The sequence below is a fragment of the Harpia harpyja genome, chromosome 9, assembly GCF_026419915.1.
Source record: "Harpia harpyja isolate bHarHar1 chromosome 9, bHarHar1 primary haplotype, whole genome shotgun sequence".
Lineage (NCBI taxonomy): Eukaryota > Metazoa > Chordata > Aves > Accipitriformes > Accipitridae > Harpia > Harpia harpyja.
In genome coordinates, this window is record NC_068948.1 from 4,729,499 (window position 1) to 4,750,903 (window position 21,405).

The 21,405-nt window shown below is 37.6% G+C and overlaps 1 protein-coding gene across 3 annotated transcripts in view; it reads right to left on the reverse strand.

Moving 5' to 3' along the window:
* The window catches only part of CDH13 (cadherin 13), a 541,021-nt gene that overhangs the window by 81,558 nt on the left and 438,058 nt on the right, over positions 1-21,405 (reverse strand). For all 3 annotated transcript variants that reach the window (XM_052797009.1, XM_052797007.1, XM_052797006.1), the window contains exons 9-10: positions 6,100-6,282; positions 4,842-5,095 (exon numbers count right to left, since the gene is read on the reverse strand). In XM_052797009.1, the coding sequence (XP_052652969.1) occupies positions 4,842-5,095; positions 6,100-6,282 (437 nt within the window). The remainder of the gene's footprint in view (positions 1-4,841; positions 5,096-6,099; positions 6,283-21,405) is intronic.

Sequence of the window (21,405 nt, forward strand, 5' to 3'; positions counted from 1 at the left end):
CAGCCAGTACGATGGCAGTACTCTAGCAGTTGAATGTCCACACTGTGGGTTAACAGGCAGATGGGTAGCTGGATCCATCACAGGCTATTCTAATCTGAAATGATTGATCTCAAATGGAGATTTACTGGTTTCATATTTGTGTAATTCCACTAAATTAATGATACGGGGATATAAGGAGCCCAGAATCAAATAAAAGGATGCCAACTTCCAAGCAAGAAATTGGCTTTCAAATTTCTACAGTTGAGACTTCACCACTAAGACAATATACCTATGCCTCCAAAAGCCACTTACACTATGTGGGGTCAGCTGGATTCAGGTGCAGATAATAAAATTACACACACACAGACACACGCACGCAAATATACATCTTATTTACGTATATTGCTTCTGATATTTTTGGCAGTCTTTCATATTCCCATGAAACTCGCTGCAGTTTGGGTTCTAAGTTCTCCAGCTTCAAATACTGCATTTTAATTCTACTTAATGAATTAGATATGCTTTAGAGCTGTAATAAACTTTTCTTGTGAAGATATTTCTGAAGCATTGAGTCACATTGCTTACTGCGAATAAATACCGCAATAATATATTTACATAAATAATTTAAAATCCAAGAGCACAGTAGGTAATAAAAATATATTGCCACGATAAGCCATGAAACCAGAGAACAATGTTGCTTTAATTAAAAATTACAAATACACTGCAGTAAACAACTTATTTACACGTAGTTAAAAGTCTAACTATTGAATATCCTGGACTTGTTGAATTCAAAAAGGGGAAAAATACTGAAACCAATCTCTTCACACAGACAAATATTGAGGACCGTAACTGTGTTTAATTAAGATCTACTGTTAATAATGGATTTCAGAGAGTGAGGTGGTTCTTTTAATTTCCCAAGGTAGAAAATGTTATTAAATTTGGCCTTTAACTTCTCATTGACATGTACACTTGAAACTTCTGATTAAAATTTCAGAGGTTGGGAAGAAGCACCCAAAATTAAACTCTTAAATCTGGCACAAAAATAACAATGATCCCTGATTAAGAAATCAAATTTCAGAAACTTCATTACTGTTCTATTAATAAATTGTTGGGTTATAATTAAAATGGGGCCTGCTGGATTTCTTTCATTTTTTAATTCTAAAAAAGTTGGAAAGTGTAGAGGGAATTAAATACTTTAAAAAAAAGAAAAATAGGTTAATGAATCTAAGAAACGGGATCCAACTTGAACAGCTTCCTTTTCTTTCTGGGAGTGATCACAGCCGAACAAATATCTTACACCCAAAGGTACGTGTTCAGGAAAAACCACTGGTTCTGTCTGCTCCTTCCTTTCTACAACAGCCATAGTCCAAAGCTCACTACACTTTTTGCAGACTTTTCATAAGAAATCACAGATCTGGGTATAGTTGTGAAAGTCAGTGTTAACCTAGTTTTAAACAGGTACAATTTAGAGTAAGATTAAACTTGATGACCATATTATTTAGCTGCTCAATATGAGCATTCGGTTCTTATTTCCAGGATGATGTTTCTACCTCTACCTTGAGTTTCTTTGAAACGTTAACAGCGGTAGATCAGAGAAGAGCTGACACCATGAAAGTTCACCGCTAATCGTGTGCAGACAAATAGCTAGAGCTCAAGGTACGTGCTTTTGAGTCTCACGAACACTTGGAGTCATATTTTTTTCAGTGTAATACATTTTTGCCAGCTTGTTTGAGCTTTTAAATGAAATTCTCAGCCTGCAAAAACACTTCAAGCTGAAGAATAAGAAAGAAAATTGCTTCGAAAGTACAGCTGTCTTCAGGAATTTTTACAAAGTAAGCCACATTTTTCAAAGAGATAAGTAATTTGAATCTGATTCAGATATGTAATGTTCAAAGAATAAATTCAGCCTAGATGTGGACAATGGCACAAATGGTTTCTATACACTATTCATGGTTCTTGAAATGCATTTATGATGCTATATCTAGTAGAGTAACTAAATTTCCTGATTACAAATAATCATCAGCCCCTCCTACAAGATTTATATAGAAAACTATCTAAAAATATCCCTGCAGTTAGACATATCTCAGTTGTTATAGGTTGAAAATAAAAGAAAGTAACATTACTAATTCTCTGTTGTTCTTTTGTTTGTATCCGTCTGCACATTTTGAACAGATACATACTTTGTTGGGGGTGATGTACATTGATCATACAGCACGCACAATACAAATCTGGCATTCACTGCTTCTTGCAGACACAAAACGTTGCTTGCTTGTGGTCATTGATATTTAGTGTAGTATCTTGCTTAAAAGTCTGTATTGTGCCTGTTTGGCCTTTATTTTACCAGTATAATCAGAGTAAGGACTCTGATAATATAATTTATAGCAGCTTAGTCTGAGAACCATGTAGTTTGGTATGCATTCTCTATAAAAGTCCTGGACCTAGGCCCAAACTCTAAATACACACCTGCCTGTAGGAACTTATGAGAAAACATTTCAGCCAGACCCAGACTAGTGAGTAGCTTTGGTCTTTATACATGCCATTTTACACTATCCTTAATTGCAGATGCTGTTCTCATAATACCAGTCTTCCTTTTTCACTGCTAGTAGCTATATGTTTCAATAATACCTGTCAGTGTTAAAAGCATCTTTTGAAAATGCTATTTTATACTTCCCTGTTATTTTAGCAAAAGGACATACAGGTAGTCAGATTAACCTTTCTTGAATCATTCCACCATTTCTCAGACTTCCATTACCTTTGCATTATTTTCTTCTAACTTACACAGCCACTGCCTTTTACATAGTTTCCGTATATGATCATGCTTCATTCCCAACCCAATCTAGCTTATTTCTGCTCTTCTTTTCTGCACATGCAGGGTAAGAAAAGAAAAATCTTGCTTTCAGCTACAAACCTTCCAGGTTTTGGCCATACAGATATGGTAAAACTTCTGGGAAAATTCTATTTAGATGATGAGCTAGTTATAGTCAAGATTTGAGAGTTCCTTTGCAGCCAGCTGTGAGATGTGGTGGACTGCAAAAAGCGTTTATGTTACACACAAACCTTAAAGCTAACTTATGGTTTTCAGTGACTCATTGGTACGTCCTATAATTTCCGTGTCAATATGGTTAAGAAAAATTCACCAAAATCAGTAGGTCAAGGGGAAAAATTCAGATAATATTTTCTGGGTTGCTGGTTTTGATAACCAAATCCTTCTATTTTCTTGGCTTTTGTCTTTTAGCATCACAAAATCAACTGTTACATTAATTAATATGACTTTTCTTATCTTCCATGAAAATACATAAAGTTATGGAGAACTTCAATAATTATGTTTCTTAAACTCAGTCCCAATCCCAAAGGGAATAAATATCTTTTCCCTACACAAGCCAGGTTCTGAATAATGCTGCTGAGGGTCATGTTGCTGTATCTGACAAGCAATAGAAACTCCATAGGTTTTCCAGCCATAGACACAAATTTGTGTGACCACAGTGAACGAAATAAGGAAACTTTGGAGCAAAACCAAAAATTCAGAATAAAAATGCATCCTGTGAATAAATACATTTAGAAAACAAGGGGAATGACCTATGCTAAGAATCATCCTTCAGATAAACTGTTATTTCAGTGGCAGAACTCAAAGGCATTTTTGATAGAGAAAAACTGAAATATTTGTACTCCATTAACTAGGTATTTTTGAGGAGATGCAGAGAATTGGAACTTTTAATTATCTGCCTTGCCTTTTTCCTCCTTCCTTGGAGATCAGCAAGCTCACCTGCTTAAATTCACCTTCTCACCATTTGAATCCAAGGCTGTCAGTGTGGTCCTTTGCAATGGCATGCTTACTAACATTTGTTACTGACAAGAGAATGTCTTCAAGATCAGTAGCTTGCTTTTTTTGTAGAACAGTACGTATGTCAAACCTTCTTTAAAAAGAGCACAATCACTGCTAAACAAACCTGTGATAGTAAAGAAATCTACGTCTATGGTATAGGTTGACAGCGCACATCGTTCAGGCAAAGCTTTGAAGTCATTCTCACAAAGTTGTTTATGCCCTTTTATATACATTGGTATCTATGGGAAATTAGACTCACAAGTAAGAACAAAAAATTAAACACAGATGTAGATTTTAGTTGTAGTGCCTAACCTGCAATTCTCAAATGCTGAGAAAAGCTGTCTGGAAAGTCAATTTACTATTAGAGTAGAAAGTGGTTGATCTTTCATTTTTCAACACATCTAAAACCAAAACACCAGATCAGGTGGATCAAAATATAAGATGATGGCACCACTTAATACCTAGGTTTGCTCTTTGCGACATGGCATGTGTGTGGGATTATACTATCATAGAGCAGGAATAATAATTTACTTCCATCTCTCTAGGCAAGGCCAAGTCTTAGCTTACTGTAGCTTCAGTGTTTCACTGGGAAATATTTTCTCACCCCTTGAACGTGGATGTATGGTCATTATTTCACTAAGGGACATTATAAACGATCAAAACTGACTTAAACTGTATGTAAAACAGATAAATTATTTCTATACACATTTTCAATTTTTACACGTTTTCTCTGGCTCTACGTGAAAGAAGAGGAATAAACAAGCAGGTTAAAAGTAATTTTGAAACACTATGCAAAGCTATGTCTATTGCTTGTCGATTGTTCTACTGCAGTAATTTCATAGCCTGGAAAACTACTGCCCACTGTCCAATGCAGTTCTTTATCTTCATCAGACTGAATCTCTTCATTGCAGGAAAAAGAAAATGGCCACTTCTTATTATGTAGAGCCCAGACTAATTTAATTCTGTACTGGCAGGAAAATTCTCAGGCACGAAAGACACGCTCACTTTCTGATGGATGAAAATTAGAGGGTACTGCACTCACCTGATAGTCTGATGTTGCAGAGTATCTGGATCAGTGGCATTTACTGTTAACACAACACTGCCAATAGGGATGTTTTCTTGTTTTGTCACTGTCATTGGGTTTGGGTGGAAAACTGGGCCTTCATTCACATCCTCAACAGTGATCTGAACCGTCGCCGTGGAACTGGGGCCGTAGGCTATGTCTGGAATCAACGGGTCTTCGTTTTCTACTTTGATCAGCAGCGTGTGAAACGCTGAAATCTCATAGTCTAAAGGCTGTAAAACATATCATAAAATCAGAGTGCAAGGCGCAAAGACAGTACCTAACACTTTTTCCTTGTACCCCACTGCAGACTTGCAGAAGATAGAATTAGCCAGAAAGGCACAACGGCATTCATTGTGTTTGATACTTGGTCAGAGTTTAGCATTAGACACAATGGTAGTTATAAAATGCATTGAAGATAATGAACATAATGGAGTTAATGAAAGATGGAGATGTCCCTCTATCCAAGAGCATATACTTTTTTGCCATAGCTCATACATATAATTTAATTCTCATATATACATGCTTATTTATGATGTAACATGCATTTAGCTAACAAAATCAGTCATACTTAATAGCTACTTATGATAAGTAACATAAGGCTAATTTCTCAACTCCTACTTGAAATCAAAAGCACCACCATGGAAATACATGCCATTTGTCTTAAGAATTGAAAATGCCTCTTCTGAAGTCAATCAGAGAAAATTCTGGTACAGGCAGAAACCAGGGCTATTTTCTTTTTTTTTTTTTTTTTTTTAAAGTGTGAGATATAGGATTATCTTCATACAAAGACAGGCAATAAATTTTTTCATGAGACTTTAGAAATGTGGGACCAAAGACACCTCTGCAGTTCAGCCTGAAGTCACGTCCCTTACTTTCCTGGTATTTGCATCTGTTTTCTCTAACCAAGAACAAGATGGGGCCCTTGAATTCTAATCGTACCCTCAGTCACAAACAAAACTTTGTTGTAAAGTCTCACTATTAATTGTGATGCTTTCTGCAAAACTAGCTGTTATTTAAACACAATGGTAATGTAGTTAGCAACAGGCAGGTCCTTATGACTAAAGAAGCAAGGTTACTGAGACAGAAGAAGGGGTTATGCATATTATTTGGACAAGAGCTGGTAGCCAACTATATATTTTTGAGTAACTTATCCTTGCTGTGCCACCTTTTATGCAGTAAATCCAGTGGATGCACCTTACAGTACTAATAGAGTACAACAGCAAATTGTTCTTACTTTGACAACAGAGAGCATTCCCTCGTTAGTCTGGGGATTGGTATGGATTTCAAAACTCTGCCCTGGATTTCCATTAATAATGGTGTAGACAGCTCTCCATGCTCCGGTTGCTGGGTCATCTCGGTCACCAACGGTTAAGTTTACTATTACACCTGTGACTCCCTCCTTTACTGTGGCTTGAAACTAGAAAAAAAAATGTAGAGGAAATTGTTACTATTTTCAATTAATGACCACACACACACACTTGCAATATCCAAGCCTACATTAATTATTTACCACAACAGGAGAAAGATGTAATCCTTGACTGAAACTGAATGTTATAGGCTCTAAATAATACATTCTCACTCATGAAATATAAGGTAGCACATTACAGCTGCTCTCATTTAATAGATGGCAGATAAGCAGTGATGTGATAGGAATCAAGCTCTGGATGGTTCTGATCACAAGACGACAGTTCATCTCGTGTTACTGGAAAAGTGAATCCTGAAAGAATATGCATGTAGTGTTCCATAGGTGCATATGCTATCAGAAAGGGAACTATACTCATAGCTAAGCAGAAGAGGAAGCTGACTAGTATAGCCCATTCTTGCCCTCCAACGTACTGTTATTTACAAATAATCCACTTTTGCATTTCAGAATAGTATTTTCATAAATTACCCCACCCATATTAATTTTTCACTACACTGTCATCAATACATAAAACATCTTTCACAAAAAGTGTTCCCATACCATTTTTTGGAGGGGTTGCTCTAAAAGACTTAAAAATAATTGGACCTCATGCTACCACTTTGTCTGCATAACTAAAAGTCAGTGTTACTTTCTTTTTTCAGTGGAAGAATTTTTTATGACCTTGGAAGTTTATTGCACTGCTGTACTATTCAGCTAGCCAAGCCCTATGAGAAAATTCTAATTTACTATCCAGACAAACAGTGTATAACATCATTCTTATTTATGTAGGAAAAACATTAAGCAAACCATTGAAAAAGCTTGTAAGGGTCAGACTTAATAATACTCCTCACCTTTCAAGTACTTGAGGCTGATGTGCTAAAAGCACCATATATAAGAGTGATAAGATAATACCTGCTTTATAGGTGGATAAACCAGAATGATAACATACCTAATCCTGAGAAGTGCTGAACATCAGCAGTACCATTATAGATCATTAGGAAATCTTAGCATTTCTAGGGATTAAGCCTTCAAAAGTCCAAAATTACAAACTTTAATGACACAAATAGTGTTTGCCGTACGTGCACTGCTTAAAAGCTACATTGTTGGTGACAATATATCACTCAAGGGCAAAAATCCCTCAAGTGACTTCAAGACCTGAATAGACTAAATGTCTTTTGCTCTGTCTTATAACACTACAGAAGATTTTGTGAGAATATTGAATCCAGAAGATGGCATTTTATTAATATATAGATTTCGCAATCTGGACAAATAGTAGGTAAAATGGATTTCCTCATAGTAAAATACAGAGGAGACAACTATGTCTTTTGCAGTGTTCAGGTATCTTTTTTTCCATTTCATCCAATAGATTTGAGTTATGTTTCCAACCCCTTTTTCAATTTAGCTGTATAATTTGAGTGAATGCATTTGGTTCAAGCTTTCCAGCTTCAAACCTGATTTTATAAAAGGATGACATTAATGATTGGCTATTTCTATCTTCTTCGGTATATTTAACAAAGAATTTAAAGATTCTTTTGATTTTGATAGTTAATATGTAACAGGTTGCGATTGAGCTCTGTTTCAGACAGATCATTAAGCTCATTTGCAGTTTAATTAACTCTAAACGATAATATAACAATATTTTTGCTTGCTTTGAAACCAATCAAAAGAAAAGCTCTATTAAGAATCTTCGAAATAACAGAGGAATAATTACCAAGATTGTATTCCTTCCTGCTCAGCAAAATGCTGTCACTGGAAAGCACACTTGGACATCTCTTACTCCAACTGAAAATAAGTGATTAGCCTGATTGATACTTTTGTATTATTTCATTTGTCTCAGCTTGAGCATGTATGAAATGAGACATCGGAACCATAAGAGCCAGAATTTTTCCAACAAGTCTTCAGTACCAAACAATTCCTATTTAGCCATGTAAAAAGGTGACTAGACTTCAAGGAACCTAATCCTAAAGAATCTAACCCTTAGATTTGACTGGGCATCTGCTCCTAATTCATATTGATCCTTCTGAAAAATCTTTTCCTTAATCCACTAGTCTGATTCAATTAAGTGTTCAATACTCCCTGGATCACCTTGGGAACAGTAAGACCTGTTAGGGTAAAATATGTAAAGATCTGGCTATTTTATTCAGATACATAATTGTGAAGCCAGTGAGATAAATTCATTATGCTTCCCCTCCCCAGTGCCAGACTATGATAGAAAAGGTTGCCATGATGTGCCAGCAAGTTCAAAAAATATTGCATGTCAGTTTAAGGATATCTAATTCAAGGATATCTCAGCTAGGGTTGGCTTTCTTCTGCGTTCCTATTTTGTCCTTATTTAGGAAGGGCTCTCAGTAGCTTCGACTGCAGTGAGTTAGTAGTGCAGAAGGGGCACACAGACTTGCTGGGGGCATAAAACTGCAGAGTTTCTGACACCAGCACATCAAGGAAATGACGTCTACGGGCAAAGGTTGTGCTGAGCCAAATAATTCCAAGCATAGTGGTACACTCACTCCTAGCATTTTCTGCATTTTAAAAATGACCATATAAACACAGAGGGTATTTGAAGCTGTCTAGAACATTGGACTAAAATCTGTTCAAGATGGATGAAAAAGCAGAATGATCAAATCACAGAAGTTGTCACATGGGTCTACTCTAAATTTATAATGTGAAAAGTATAATAAATCACAGATTTGTGATTGCAAAAGACAAACACCTACTGTGAAATAGAGAGGCCCAGAAAAATATAACATATATTATCTAGAAGGTGAACTCTTTTGCCTGTCGAGCCACCTTTATATAAAGAATAGACTTCCTAGTATTTGGAAAAATCTGTTATATTTATACTGGGTCTCTTTCAAAAACAAAAGTAAAGAAAGGAATTTAAAAACTATGAAAAGACAAAAATAGGAATTAGATTTGGAAATAGAGAAAAGATAACCACAGATTAATCATATTTCAAAATGAAAGGTTTGCATTCTCAAAGCACGGTGCTTAACTGGGAGAGTCTGATCCAGTGCTCTAAAATAAAACCCCATAGTGGCTAACATAAATAATTGGATCACAAGTTAATTGATTTTACTCTTTTTAAATATCTGCACATCCCCTAAGCACCACTATAAATTAAGAATAAAATAGATGAGTTCAGTACTTTATTTAAACTGCTATCATCTAGACCCATATTAAAAAGAATAACTTGGAAGACAAATACCCTGGCCCAGAGCTGCATTTGGCTGGAAGGAGCTATGTTCATTTACTACTACTGAGCATTTGAAATACATAAGGTTAACTTGCTCCATGGAGTGATATGCCATATTGTCATTTTTTGTGCTTATCATGCATACAGCCTAGAAATTTTAGTAATTCTGTCATATTTAGAGTTTTATAAACATAGCGAAAAAAAGACCTAATGCCCCTTTTTCTGCACCCTAAAGCTTATAAAAAATACAGACAGACAGACAACAGACTGATAGCAACTTAGAAGGAAACAATGAGTGAACAGCAGCCAGCATTCTGTGCTTAATCATCAGGTTTTTGTAGGCAAATGAGATTTTTAATGGGGAACTGAAAGACATCAAGGAAATATAGTGATGGATGTAGATGAAGAGTTCCTCTAAGAGTGTGAGGGTAGCTTGTGAGGAAGCACAAACGGACTTGAAAAATGTAATGAGTGAGCAATGTTTGCTGTCATGATGGACTGACGGGAAGTAGATATCAACCACTGGACATTCTTGTGAGAGATCACAAAGACGGTTCCACTAGGCATGGAGGTCCCTGTGAGTGGATATATTTCTTAAAACAAAGGAGTCAGTAAAGGCATGGCAAGCAGATGAGCAACATTCACAATAGCTGTGTTAGAATACAGCCTATGTAACACCACCCAGGGTAGCTCTGAGCAGAAAAGAGAATCTCAGTTCAGCAGTCAAACTCTAGTCCTCCCTTCCCTGGATCTTGCAAGCCTGCTCCAAACTATGTGCAAAGCTTGAGAAGATAAAATGAAAAATTAGGGTTCCAAGCTGGCAGGAATTTTGTCTTACCAAGTATAGGACATTCAAGATGGCAGGTATCTACTGAGAATAATTAGGCCTGCATCAAAGGCTAGTTAAAGGGAAAAGTCAAGTGGGGAAACAAATTGAACCATAGCTTAATTGTAGCAGCTGTTTCCTGGCGGAGCCACAATATAATGTAACACAGCCAAACCCTGCTCCACACTGAGCTCTGTGGCGAACTGGTGGGACACTACAGTGACAGCTCTCACTGAACAGCAAAATGGCTCTGTACAGTCTCAAGAAAACCCAATCTTATCAGATTTCTGCCGTGGGGCAGATACATGAAAAGATCACTTTGTAAAATGTTATCACCTGAGAATCCAGGCAGCAACCCCATCTCAGCCTCAAAGAAAAGTGGAAATGGTACCTAACTTGTATGAAAATTGGATTCTTACCTGACAGCCTTATTTAAAGCTTCTGTAGTAAGTAAGATTTTATTTGCTGGCTTCTCAGAGTACAGAACAACAAATGAACTTAACTGCATCAGAATCACCTGAATGTCTACTGTCCAGCAACAGCATGAGCATGCAGTAATAACCTTAATACCTTTACGAAGCCACTGAAAAACTCTCTCAGAGTGGGGTACCAATATACCCAAATTAAAGAGCTGCCGCAAGCAGCAAACACGATCCAAGATAAACGTGTCTGGGGTTGGTGATCGCTACCCCATGGCTCATTAAGATTCTGCATGCTGTGATTCCCAGTCAAGAACAAACAAATTAAAACTGCATGTCAGTTTGCATTTATCAGGGCGATATTCCAGTTGAAGGTATTCTGTGCTACTATCACGTGTTTGTTTCCTCATCTGTATATCATAAACAATGAAAAATAATGGGATATATTAATTCACACACCTGTCTCAGAAATTCCCCAGGGAAACTGTATTATTGTATTTGTCCTCTTCCACTGAAGTCCACTGCTTTTGCAACCATATTTTGTCTATCTGCTTTCTTGAAAATATGAAGACAAGCTTATAAAATCTCTTGTAATCTGCTTGCTCTTTGTCTGTATCTTTTACTTTGCACATTGTCATTCAGCATGCGTGCGCCTGAGTGGCAAATATTTATTTGTTAAGGAAACAATGTCTTTTCCATGCCTCTGCATCTGGAATATCTCCAAGGACAAACGAATTTTTGGAGTCATCACAAAGGTCTGCATTCTCAAGCAATCGGGACTGAGAATCTCATAAATGTCAGTAATGGACATTTCTTGTGGGACACAAAGCCCAGTTTGCCAGCTAAGAATAAATCAAGTTATCTGGCGCTTGGAGCTCATCAAACTTCACAAACTAGGCAGGCGAAGTACTAGGTGGAAATATTTAGCACAACATTTGTGCATTGAGCAAAGCGAAACTGATGGTTCTTCAGTCACCTTTCATCTCGGTACAACGACCAAATGTGCTGGCCTGCTATGGGGGGGCCCCCAGCAGGCTGAAAAACAGGACCTGACCAACTGCAGTTTATACCAAACTCTCCATATGAGCAATTTAATTGCCAATTTTGTGGTCAGGGCAAATTGTTACTTGGTATTACTTTCTCCCTAATCTCTTCTACAGATTTTGAAGGTATTTTCCCTCTTAAAACTGTGCATAGCTTTTACTATATGGGCACAAATAGCTGCTGTATTTCACTACAGAGATAGCTGTATTAACGTAATGGATTAAGTTGATGTAAGCTGTACATGAAGCAACATATGAAGCACTTTGGAAGCCATTTAGATGAAAGACACTATGTAAATATAAAGCATTATCGTCATATGACAAGGATTTGATGGTGTAAACTAGATGCAAAACACAAATTAAAGCTATGAGTCACCTAAACAGTCTGTAGTAATTGTCATTGTCTTACTGCCATAATGCTGGCTCGTAGGCACTATATTATTTCTTAACTTAAAGTGTTTCTTTCAGCTTATTCTATATTTTTTTCTAAGTACCTAATATTCTTCCATCTCCCTGGTGAAATTACAGAAAGAATTCAATTGTAGCTTAAAAAAAAATCTTTCCAAATATATGAAATTGACCATAATAATTTTGGATGCATTTTCACTTTTTACTTTTGAATGACTTTCACAGGCTATGTATTGTAAATGCCCTGTGATCTTTCAAGGCACACACCAGGTACTTTACAAAATAAAAGTGCTGCTCAGTAACGAAAGACGGAATGAGTATTTTTGCCCACTATATGCTGCAGCCTGCAACAAATCCAAAAGATTAATTAGCTAAATGGAAGGCCAAAGATTAACTTCTGCTCTCTGTAACACAGCTATAATTTCTGTAGGCTCTATAAATTTGTGCCTTTTTACTGAAAAACACAAAGATGCTTAACATCACTGATATTAATCACGAATGGTCAAAAAAAGGCAAGTTTCGACATGACCTTATCTTGTTTTGGTGTCATCAGTCTGATTGGAAAAAATACTTCTAAGGAATACTAGTAATGCAACAAAGAAACAAGAAATCATTGATCAGGTGGTTTCCCCATGCTCCAGGTGCAAGTTCCTCTGTGAGCAGTTTTCCATTGTGATGAAGCCAAGCTGCCTCTGGGATTCAGTGGGACCACTTCAAGAACTCTTTAGGTATTAGGATTCATGATTGAGCAGGGCAGGGACAGAGTGCAAAACCAACAGGGTAAAACGGCTGGATGGATAACCTGCTGGGTGTTGCAAGAGTTGCCTGTAAAGTTGCCAGAGTGGCAACGAGCAAAGTCCTTCTATCCCTCTTGCAGACGCCATAAATCTTAGAAAACTTAGGAAGATCTACAGATTAAGATCCTGATAAGACTCACAAATGAATTTAAAGACCTTTCCTTTCTGCTTCTTTCCCACAGCAGTGCTGAAGCCCCATTCGGAGCTGATGTTGTATTCCTATCCTCTCATTTACGTGCTTGCAGAAGACTAAAAAGCCATTCAGGGATTGTAAATAAGTGATAGTGAAGGATACTTGAAAATAGCCACTTGTTTGGAACCATTTTGAAGACTTTTGTTTACACTAGACTTTGACTCTTTCTCAGCCCAGCTCACGGCCTCAGTGAGAGAAGGCAAAAAGATAATTCTAACATGTATTAATCATATGTTGAATGCCTGCTTCAAAGCCTGTTACCTCCAGGGCATACATCAAATGTAGTACAGTCGTCTGAAGATTCAGAAGGAAGACAAACATACTCTCTTTTTTTCCAGAATATATAAATAATTTAGGAAAGATTAATTCTTTTTTTCACTTTTCCATCTATAAATGCAAGGTGCATTCAATTATTTCTAGAATAAATCAAGTACACACAAATACAATGGACACTTCTAGAATGATGGTTGTATTGTAGAAAAACAAATACTCTTTCTCCAGGTGAACAGAGGACAGTGAAAGGTCACTATAATATTTACTGCACTTAAGGTACTTTTGAGAAAAACTCAAAGAAATAATGATGTTGTTTTCTTATCTATCAAAAATTCTTTCCCCCCAGGTAGAACAAACCTTATGTTTAAAACAACAGCAACACAGAAAATGACGATCTGACCAAGCCTGAAAGAGGAAACTACACCTATTCACCTGTTACAACATCAGTGTTGCCTAGGGACCAGGGAGATATCTGTTTTTCACATTTATGAGACCACTTGCACTGTATTCAACCAACCCAGCTACGTATTATTTCTTCCTCAGTGCACTTCCCATCAAGAGCAGTGTTAAGCCTATCTTCTTTCTAAGATGCTGGATGCCTTCTTTAAATAGAATGAACTTTAAATAGAATAGACTTAGCTGGATTTTCTTTTTCTTTTTCATCCACTGCATTTTAGGAGCAGAAAGTTTTACAGGCTTTCCGCCCCATGAATCCACAAAGTTCTCACTTATGCTAATGACGGGCACAAGGGAAGGGAAGGAGGCCTTGTTAAATGCTCCTCTTTCATTTTCAGCAGAGACTTTTTCATACCCAAACCAACTTTTCTGATGCTGAAGATTAACTTCTGAACAGATATGGTTGAGCTTACTGATACTACCTTACCAACAGAAAAACGTGTGGAAGCCACCTACTCACATTACAAGGAATTTACGCAAACTCTCCTATGCCACTAAGACTGCTTCACATGCCAGTCCCAGTTACAGGTGGGATGCATTTGCTCCATGGGTCAGAACCGTAAGCAACAAATTCCTCCTACTAGTTCCCAGACCATCACATTTTTGAGGTTTGCCTGGACAGGGAATGTGTCTAGAAAAGATTTCCTCTTTAATTGTTGAAGTCACTGCCTGTACCATTTAGTCTTCTTAACAGCAGCACAGATGAATTCACTCCTCTCTGAACATCAGAGTGGTAGATAAAAGGGGAATTTTATCACAACAGAAAGATTGCTTTGATAGCATTAACTGTAACATGCATATGCAGAGACCAGTTAATTTGCTAGAAAGTCTGGGAGATTTAGAGGAATGAAGGAGAAACTACTCTAGTGGCTTTGGTCTCCTCCCAGGTATAAATAAATGCAATGTGCCCTCTGTACTGATGGGGAGGGAGCTGGGCAGTGACAAGAGCTTCAGCAGATGAAAGCTACTAATGATTTTTAAATTATTGTCATGTTTACATTTAGGAAGTAGAGAAGGGACTTTGTGACTTCTCTTCAGGAAGGTAACTTCCAGGATTTCTTTTCATAAGTGTATAAAAACTGTATTTTAGTGCTATACAAAAGCAAACTAATGGAAGAAGTTAAAAAAAAAAAAAATGCTTTATTCTAAATGGGTCAAAGAACAAAAATTTCCTAGATAAAATTCTAGAGGGATCTTGTTCATCTATATAACTACTACTACAGTTACGAATGAATGTTCTATGAAATCCTAATTTCATGATTTATTACATTTTTATTAACTCAAGTCTGTTCACTCCCCTATTCTATTATTTGAGGTCTTAGCAATGAATAAGATTTTCCTGAATACTTTACCAAATGTATGCTTAGAACTGACATGAGCTATGACTGTGCACAGATTTGATGAAAAAATAAAATGCCAAGAAATCCATTCTGACAAGCAAGGGTTTATACATGTCTTGGTGTGGAAAAAGAAAAAGAAAAAATAAAAAGCCCTTTAAGATGATGCTCTTATTACTCAGGAAATCATTACCTAAAATGATGTAGCCTGTTCTGGAGGTGATTTTTCTGTGTGTTTCTCCTGCCTTACATGAACACCTAACAGAAAATGCATTCAGTTTTCTTGAATGCACATAGTCTAATTTAAGTGAATTCTGTAATGCTGTTGGCTATTTTAAGTATTTTGGATAGTCATCTCCAGTGACTCAGCATCAATGTTGTCAACGTGAAGTTGAGCACAATTTTCTGAAAAAGCACCAATCCTAGATTTAAAGAACCTAAGCGATAAGAATATTATTAACTTCATTGGCAAGCAGCTCCAATGGTTATTTGTTCTCTGTTTAAAATTATGATGGTGATTACCTCTCAACTGTGTATAAATAAGGAAACAATAAATTAGTCTATGAAGCTCTTACATATAGACACCAACTTCATAGCGACTGTCACAATGTTTTGGAACCCAGCTAGTTCAACATCAGGTTTAAAATGTAGGTTAAATACAATTTGATTATGAAATGGTAGATGGAACTGAGTCACAATTTAGCAGTATTTCCAAATAAGATTGCACTCTCTAAGGAAATAACAGATTAACGTGGGGCTTTTCAAATCCTTTACACGCTTTTCAGAACATCATGAAAACACTCTGTTTTGGTACCTTAATATTGCAAGACTGAACCATATTCTTACCAGGTTAAGAAGCCAACATGTCTTTGCAGAGAGGTGGAAATTACAATGTCAATGAGACTTTCTCCATGGCAGAATATTTGGGCTCTTTGATCAAAAGCAGCATATGCATCCAAATGAGAAATCTTGCTTTTTCTGCCCTGAGAGGACATTGCTTCCAAAGACAATACTTATTCACTGTGCCAGTTTACAGCTGATCACGACCCACGCTGCCAACAACAGATGTTTTGACAGTGGTTAAGCTTCTTCGCATGGTCTTTGGTGAGCAGTGCCTAGCAGCACCATTCGAAGCATTCAAAGCAACTTGTATCTCTAGAATATTTTAGCAATGAATTTCATCAATTCCCCAAACTTCTGGCATTTTAGGTTGTGCCAACTGATGGGGATGAGGTGCCCTAGATTTACAAGCCGCTCCAGCTGAGAGCTGTCTGAATTTAGCCCAGTTTGAAAACTCTTTTTTGGAAGCAGATAAGAACTCTGCAAGGTTTCACACTGTTCCAGTGGAGGCAGGAGGTACAGATGGAAGTTTACAGGCAGTATTATCTGCAGCGATACAGAATTTGTCTGAATTTTAAAAATGAAATCTCTAGCCAGCATTTTGTTTTCTGTGGAAAACTGGGTGGGGAAAGGAGAATTTGGGCTGAACACTCCGTACGTCAATCCATCCGAACACAGTAAGTCTTCCAAGTCTGCCGACAAAGTGATGAATGAAGTCTACTGCATGTACTTTCTTCTACTGGATATATATAATTTTTTTTCTCAAATTATCTAGCCTACATCCTCTTTGCACAACATTCACTGAGCATAAACATTACTGCTATATCAAAAAGTTATGATACAAGAAGAATCATTTAGAAAACATAGACATAGGTGAACTTTCATGATTAATGGTCGCTTTCTTTTCTGTTTTCCTCCCACAGCAGAAAAATCTTTATCATATCCTGAACATCCAGTTAAGCACAGAGCTCTCATTACCCTGACAGGGAACAACAAGGTCCTGGGGTCTCCAACCCTATTAGCACAGAAAAATTCTTCTCCCAAGGTCAAGAAGAAAGAGTAACAGAAATAAATGCAACCTAATGACTACGGGGTGATCTGAGCCTCCCCATATAGCACTGTGATGGAAGCTTTCAAAAGGCAGTTTGAGAGGAGTTCACTTGCAGCTGGGGTGGCCTGCTTTGAAAACACATGAGATTTAAGCATATATTGAGACATAGAGTGCTGAACAGTGATTGAACATGCGGCAACAGATGTATGGTTTGGCATTGCACAGATGTGGCAAAGGTCGGGAAAAAGCAAAGCTACGCTAATTAGATTTATTGCTTTCTGCTTTCAGGATACCCATGGTCTCCATCTCCCGCTGCCCAGCTCCTTTTGCCAATGCTCATTTCATCTTTTCTTGAAAGAAAAATATTTGTGATAAATGAAAATGAAACATTCCTTCATCCTGGTCACACCTAATGCTATGGTATGCTTGGAAATCCTTCAGCAGCAGCTTAAGTCCTCCAATTCCAAGCAGGCCAAATTTCAAGTGCAACTAAAGGCAATTCCCAGGAAATACAGGTGACACCAATAAGATAAAGAAGCATTTGATATTATCATTAGTTTATATAAAAAAAGCTTTGCCACAGGGTTGAATGCTTATTAAATCAGCACATGTATGAAGAAAATTAGTTTATTAAGCAGCTGTGCTATTCCTCTCTCTTAAGATTGCTTCCCCTTCTTCTGTAGCAAATCTCTACATAATATGCCAATACATCTGCATCAAAATTGCCACACTGAACTCTTCCTGAGGAGAGCAAGCAAGTACACCAGCAATTAATTGGATCCTAACACACATTACTAGATAGAGATTTTTCAACTGAGCTTGCCAGTTCTAGGGGAAATCATCTAAAGGGACAATAAATACCACTTTATTTCTATACACAGCATTATGATATACTGTAAGCAGCCACCCTTTCTCCCCTTGGAAGGGAGAAAAATGCTGCGCTTGCAGGTAGCTTGAAACATACTATTTCTTCCTTCTGAGTAAGCTCATAATTAGAGTAGAAACATGAAGAACAATTTCAGTGGAGCTGTAAACTCCAACAGGAAGGAAAAAATCTATTTGAGGTTAGAACAAAATCTTTTTTAATCTGGCTAATACTGCTTTTGTGCTGATGCTGATCATTATATTTATTACTAAACAGCAGGACGTTCCAAAGCGTTGACACCTAACTTCACTTACTAGAAAAGCAATCACTTTCAGATATTCAGCTTGATGATTAATATGTAGATACCTAATTTTTAGTGAATTAAACCATGTTGTACCAATTTGGTGGTCTTTAGGATTTATAATCAAACCCTGATGACATCTGATTAATGCCCACATAGGCTCCCTGAACCTTACAATATTCTTGTTCCTTAGGAGCTCAGATCACAGCAGGCTGATTACCCCCCTGATTATCCTGAGTAACTGGGGTCAGAGGTTAGCTAGTACCACAGAACACATTTAATTCAATCAATTCAGTTAGTGAAGCAGTTGGGAAAAAAAATTATTGCAATTGCTGTAACACTGCATTAGAAAATTTGCTCAGGATTTCTGTGCTCCAACTGATGAGCATTTTTGCTTAATTCTAATTTAATATTCTGCTGGGGTTTGCAACTTCAATTACTTGTGATATTTTCACTCATAAAGTCAGGGGCATTGAGCTTGGAGGGGGAAAGGAAAACCAGAGGAAGAAGAACTGCCTGTATTAACCTGTATAATAACCTTTTCTCACAGACACACACACTTTCTTAGCTCGGTTGTGGTTTTCCTGGTTACACACTTCAGCCATGGCTCGGAAAAGTCCTCCTAGTTCTCTCCATTTGTCCCTTTTGCCACTGCCAGATTTTAGCTCTTCTTTTACTTTTGGTAGATTTTTAATATTGTTTAGCTGAGTACTACTTCATTTGTCTTGCAAGCAAAGAGACTTTGATCGCTTGTGATACGGCACAGTCCTACATTCAGACAGCCCAGCACCCTTGTGTGCGCTCGGATGGAGTTTGGGCAAGCTCATTAAAGATAACGGCACTGTACTTCAGTCACCTGAAGCACCAAGTACTGTGTCTGGGATGAAATATAAAAAAGGACCTCTTCCTACTCCCTGAAAGCCTCAAGGCACTTCTCACATGAATACAAATGCCCAGCAGCTCAGTTTGACTCCTGCTGGTTAGTCTGGCATCCTATATAACAATCCCGAGTCTGCTGATACACAGCTAATCTTTATTGGGAGTCCTGAGGCTACAGCCACAGCCACTGCCTCTGCCTCCTGACCCAGAGATGGGTTGGTTACCACAGTTTCAGTGGACTAATGACGATGGAGAACTTTGACTGCACTTCAGAAGGAGTCAGTGCACATCACTCACTCGCTTCCACATCAGTCAAGACGTGGGGCCACAGCTGCACAAAGTCTGCACCAGCCACAATAACTTAAACTGCTTTCTGCTACCTATGTGACCCAAGTGCTGTCCCAATCGTTAAGTGCTAACAGCAGCCTAGAAAACACGGAGTGATACAGTAACTGTGTATCTCTGTACTATGGTATTGCCACTGCTAGTAACACACCATGTTTGGAGTTTGCAAGGCCTCAAACCATCAGGATGGAGGTTTGCCAGGCTTGCTCTGCCTGAACTTTCCTTGCCCTGCCTGCAGCTTTGCTTCACTTGGTTTCGCTGTAACAGTATTTAGCTAATTAATTTTTACTCTTTTATATTTGGACGGTACTACCAAAGTTTCATAACTCTCACACAGTGATGTAGTACAGAGAAATAGGGGCCTTGTATAATAAAAGAGGTTTTGAGCAGTGGTGACACAGGACGCAATACAGAGAAGTACAGTCACGGGATAATGAGATATGAAGCACAGACTTGGCAGCGGAGACCCCATGGCTATAAACAACTCACTAATGTTTAGTGAAAGAAATGCAGACCTGGAGCTGGATGAAACTGATTTTAGAGGCAACAAAGTAGCTAACAAATGTAAAAGACATCATATATAGTAAATTTGGACATAACCTGGAGCTTCAGACCAATGAAGAAAGAGCAACATGTAAAAGCATGTTAGCAAATACATAAAAATGACCCCAAATGATCCCAAAGGGAGGAAGAAGAAATGACCAACATGAGCATCACGCTTGTCCTGGCAAAAGACTCCAGGTGCTGACAACTTGCCATAACGTCCCTACCACAAACACTGGAATGAAACCACCAATTTTACGACCCAGAGGAACCAGGAAATGGTGGGAATAACAGCAGGAAAAGGGTAGAAGCCAAGAATGATGTGTACAACAATTTTATAACTGTCACAGTATCATTATTGAATTTTTTTCTGAATAGAATTATTATTTTTTTCTGCAGTAATTCAATCTGGATTAATAATGATTCTTAGATTAGGATGGACTTGGATTAGTTTTCAATTTTACTAACAACAAATTCTTGGCTTTGTATGTATGGTAGGCTTCCTCTTTGCCCATCAATAAGATTTTGAGTGTAGCAATACAACACCAAGGTTAGCCATTATTTGCAATGCTTCTTTAGAAATTAAAGCAACTTTCCTGAGTAGGATTCTTTATTAAAGGAAACAAAGTCTTACACCTCCATTTTCCCTGCAAGCAGCAGAAAGTTGCAATTTAATCTTCTGCTTGCCCACGGAGAGGATCCATTTTCCATGTTCCTTTGGGGTTCTTTGGAATGAAAAATACTATATGGTTATAAAATATTCTCTTAATGAAACTCGCTCTGAACTAACTCTGGAATTGATGAAACTCCTCCTAAGCCCCTGTGTACATTTGCCCACGGCACAAAGTCTGACACAGCTGTCAGACTCCCTTACCTTAAGAGAAACCCAAAATAGGAACTGCAGGATAATTGCATGTCAGAAGTTAGGTGTATTAGCAGAGAGATGTGGAGAAGATCACAGTGTGCCTAAATGGGACATACAGCTCCCCATCCAGTGCTTATAGACTCTCATTTGTGTATGAAATATCCTCAGCCTGTTCTATAACAAAACCCAAAACAAATAAAAACACCCAAATGATATCATCAAATTCTCCATATTAAACACAAGCCCACATGTATAGAAGAAAACAAACAGCGGCAAAACCCCATCATATCAAAACACTCAAAATATATACACTCTTCTCCTCCTGTGGCGAGGGTGAAAAAAGAAGAAACCACATATAGCAGATGTTAGTTTTGTCACTTACTCTGCTACTGGAAAAGAATCGTGGACAATAAAGGCAATTTAATGTTGCGAAAACAGCAAAACTGTGTTGAGATGTGTAAGAAGTAGTACTGTGCGCAAGACAGAAGCAGGAATTCTCCCATC